General features: G+C 55.8%; 1 protein-coding gene across 1 annotated transcript in view; it reads right to left on the bottom strand.

Moving 5' to 3' along the window:
- The window catches only part of MYH10 (myosin, heavy chain 10, non-muscle), a 141,703-nt gene that overhangs the window by 11,493 nt on the left and 125,951 nt on the right, over positions 1-4,259 (bottom strand). The window contains 3 exon segments of the mRNA XM_015562590.1: positions 745-906; positions 1,936-2,148; positions 4,095-4,259. The exon segment at positions 4,095-4,259 is cut by the window's right edge and continues 30 nt beyond it. Of these exon segments, the coding sequence (XP_015418076.1) occupies positions 745-906; positions 1,936-2,148; positions 4,095-4,259 (540 nt within the window).

The following is a 4,259-nucleotide window of genomic DNA, read 5'->3' on the forward strand; positions in this document are numbered from 1 at the left end:
ACATCTACACCACGTGCAGGATTATAAACTAACCTGCCCTACCCAGTATCTTCCTTTGCTCATGTAAGCCCTGCTGTCACTGCGTACACATCTCCAGCGTTTAAACGGCGGTCAGTCCACTGACATTTAGGTGGTTTCCAGTTTTGCTATCAGGAACATTTCAGCTGTGACCTTGGTATATGAACATTCCTTCTCATCTGTATATTTTATTAGAACACATTTTCAAGATGTGGAATTACCAAGGTCAAAGGGAAGGTTTCCTAAAGCTTTTCGTCCAACAAATACCCCTCCAAGAAGTGCCTGCAATATAGGAGGGACCGTCCCCTCCTGCCCGCACCAGGTCACTGCAGAACCTACTTTGTCATGTGGCAGTGACACCAGCACGGCAGGGGAGCAGCACAAGTGATGACTGAACCGGACTGAAACGATGACCAACGCTCACGGCACCCGGGGGAGTCAACACCACCTTCCGCTCTGGAGGCTCCGGGGCCCCATTGGCGAAGCGCCAACAGAAGCTGTTCAGAGCCCGAAGAGCATTCCTACTGGCGGGTGCTCCACCCCTGACCCCACCGCGGCTCTGCCCAAGCTCGCTGAGTGCTGAGTGCGACGTGCCACCTTTGGGGCTGCTGCACCCCCACGGCCAAGGTGACGGCTCTTGGCGGTAAGATGTCAGGCTGGGCGTCGCACAGGCCTTCCTCCCGGGCAGGGTGACACCATCGAAGACCTCTGGCTGGCTGCACATACCTGAAGTTTACGAAGCTGCTTGATGACTTCATCCCTAGCCTTGTTTGCAGCCTCAATTTGAGATTCAAGGTCCTTCAAGTCTATTTCCATCTTCTTCTTTGAAGCAACAGCAAGCGCGCGCTGCTTCCGCTCGTCCTCCAGCTCGGCCTCGAGCTCCCGCACCTAAGAGAGCACCGTGTGCGGTCAGACCCCGGATCTTGGCACAAAGGACAGGCAGCCTGGCGCCACACAGGGCTCTGGTGACTGCACAGGGCCCCCGCCACCAAGCAGTTACTGTTATTAACAGGAAGCCACAGTAGTGGCATCTTGTTCACAGATCTTTACAAAACACCACCTGGCACACACCATTTCCACCGACTGCTACAGGCACCTACCAGGGCTGCATCCCTGATCCCAAGTTCATGTTCCAGGTGATGCAACAAAATGGAAAGACAGGACCATTTCTTGGGGGAGTTCCCTCCAGGGACAGACACTCAAGCAGCCCGTGGGGAGGCCCAGGTTCCAGGTGCTGAGGTCTCAGGCCAATACCACGGGGGTGAGCCTGTTGGACAGGATCCCCCAGCCCCCCAGGCCCACCAGGCAATGCACCCGCTGAGTTCAGAATTCCCCACCTACAGAGGCTGTAACAAGTGTTGTCTTAAGCCACTAAATCTGAGCTAATTTGTTATTAATAAGTGTCTAATGTAATAAAATTAGTGGAATGAAAATAACTTAAATATCTAAGAAGTGATACCATGAACTCCAAGGGAGTGTCACAATATTCACAACAATTTTTTAAAGTAAATTTTTAGAAATTTAACGTACATTTAAAAAAGAACATAAATCCTAAGTCCCTAACCACTATTTTAGTTAAAAAAATGTAAATATCTGTTTTTTCTCCTTTAGAGAGTGGTTTACTGAGGACACGTGATTGGTACGTAAGCAATAAGCTAAACCACCTGTCAATGCGTTTAGATTCTTTCCTCACCCGTAGCTTTAAGAGCCACAGAACATGAATTTACACCGTATTCCCCAGAGATTTCACTGAGGGCTTTTCTATCGATGATTGTGCCTTGTCAGCAGCACTGATACTGCCTGAGAACAGGAATTTACTTACATTAAATTGTAAAGAATAAACATGATGATTTGACTCGTTAACGTGCTCTAACGTGAGTGAGCGGGGCGTGAGAATGGCCGCCCGCCCGCACCCACCTGCTTAATCAGCAGCCGCTTTTTCTCTTCGTTCTGCTCGTCCCTGGTCTGCAAGTCCCTCTCGAACTGGGCCTTCATGGCCTGCATGTTGACCTCCAGGCGCAGCTTGGCGTCCTCCGTTGCCTGGAGCTCGTCCTCTAGCTCTTCCAGCTGGGTCCTCATTTCTTCCACCTGCTGCTCCAGGGCCCGCTTGGATTTTTCAAGTTCATGAACCTAAACCAGTGGTCGGCAAACTCATTAGTCAACAGAGCCAAATATCAACACTACGACGATTGAAATTTCTTTTGAGAGCTGAATTTTTTAAACTTAAACTATATAGGTAGGTACATTGTTATTAACTTCATTAGGGTCCTCCTAAGGCTTAGGAAGAGCCACACTCAAGGGGCCAAAGAGCCGCATGGGGCGCGCGAGCCGCAGTTTGCCGACCACGGACCTAAACCACGGGCGGCATCGAGAGCTGACCCCCAGCAGGGGCACAGCACGGCCAGTGCATCCTGCTTACAGGCCCCAGCGTGGTGGGCGGCACGCACCGGGCCAGCTTCCAGCCCCTGCGACCCCTCCCTTCCCCTCTGGGCTGCTGCCAGTCCCGTCCCGTCTGCCATGTGAGGGGCAGCACTGACGCCTCTGCTCACACGTGCTCGGTAACCAGCACTTGATTCTCTGACGACCTGGACGCTGAGGTCTTTAAAGCCGAAGAACAATGCAGAGCGCGCGGGCCAGAGCCACCTGCCCGCTGCCTGCCTCCCGCGCCTGGACGCGGCCCTACAGCTCTCCCGCCCGGGAAGGTCATTGGTACGAAAACGCACACGTGGGACTTCTGAATCTGAGGGGCGTGAGGCCTGAGGCAGGGCACTGACAGAGGCCGCCCTCCTCTGACGGGATTTCCCCTCAGACCAGCAAGCGCAGGTGCTGCTGCCCGCTGTGGGGTCCGTGTTGTGCTGCTCTCGGGGACAGCTGAGGAGACTACACCTCGGGGCCTCGTCTCAGCAGCATCTGGCCCGTCGCAGGCTCAAAAGAAATGTTTTGGGAATAAATGTGTGACCGTCAGTTATTCTAGGACAGCAGTTCTCAGCCTGTGGGCGCGACCCCTTTGGCGGGCGAACGACCCTTTCACAGGGTCATTCCTGCATATCAGATATTTACATTACGATTCATAACAGTAGCAACATGACAGTTATGAAGTAGCAACGAAAATAATGTTATGGTTGGGTCACAACATGAGGAACTGTATTTAAAGCGCCAGAAGGCTGAGAACCACTGGTCTAGAGAAAGCGAATGTGGAGCTCTCTCCACGCCTCACTGACCACAGCCTTCCTACCCCAGGTGCCTCTCCTGGTCCCCGGGCTGGTCCCCGGGCACGAGGCTGCAGGAGACGCGGGAGAGAGGTGGGCAGTCTCCCTCCGTTCCGCTGTGGCCGGGAGCCCATCTCCCATGGAAAGGAGACTGCAGAGGACGGTGCTTTGCGAAGCACCTGCAGTCGCTTCCCTCAACCGGGCAGTGTGAGGTGCGTTTGACAGGTGAGGAAGCTTGGGCTGAGAGGTTCTGGCTTCTGCTGGGCAGACGGACGCTGGCGGGAAAGCCTTGTCCTGAACCTGTTTCTGAGTCCTGGGCCTGCTGACTGTCCTCACACTGTACCCTGGGGGACTAGGGGGGGTTGAGCAGGGGGATAGGATCCAGCGCGGCTCCTGTGGGCGAGGTGGTGGGGGGAGAAACAGTTCCCCGAGACTCCCAGACTGTGCGCACGTCCCTGGTGCACCTGAAGTCTTCAGGGAAGACACGGGGCTCCCTGGGAAGGCCCACCTCGCTTCCCTCCAGGCCCCACTCCGGGCGGAGAGGTCCCGCCTGCCTCCCTCCGAGCGGCCCTCCTGCTTGGCAACCACCTGCTCACTCAGGAACCGCGAGCCCCTCCAGTGAAAGGGCCGCCAGAAGCAGGTCAGGGCGGGAGGGCCCGTGAAAGGGACAAGAATCAACAAGTCTCCACCACCCGCAGGCGCTGCTACAGGAACGCCACACCAGGAGCAGGCGGCAGGAAACCTGGCCGTTTGTTCCAGAAGACTCCAGCCTCGTGCTTAGCCATGGGCTCGGCCCTCCCAGGTCCCCCCGGCCCTCCCAGGAGCTGCCTGCTCCCCCTGTGACGGGACCAGCCCAGGGACGCTCACATTCTTGCCCACGTCGTCCTTGGAGCTCATCAGGTCTTCCATGTCTGCCCGGAGCTGCTTGTTCTGCCTCTCGAACTCCTCCTTGGCCTCCAGGGCCTCCTCCAGGGCGCGGGCCAGGGACAGGGCTTTGGTTTCTTTCTCTCTGGCCTCCGCTTCAGCGCGGTC

The sequence above is a fragment of the Myotis davidii genome, unplaced genomic scaffold, assembly GCF_000327345.1.
Source record: "Myotis davidii unplaced genomic scaffold, ASM32734v1 scaffold37, whole genome shotgun sequence".
Lineage (NCBI taxonomy): Eukaryota > Metazoa > Chordata > Mammalia > Chiroptera > Vespertilionidae > Myotis > Myotis davidii.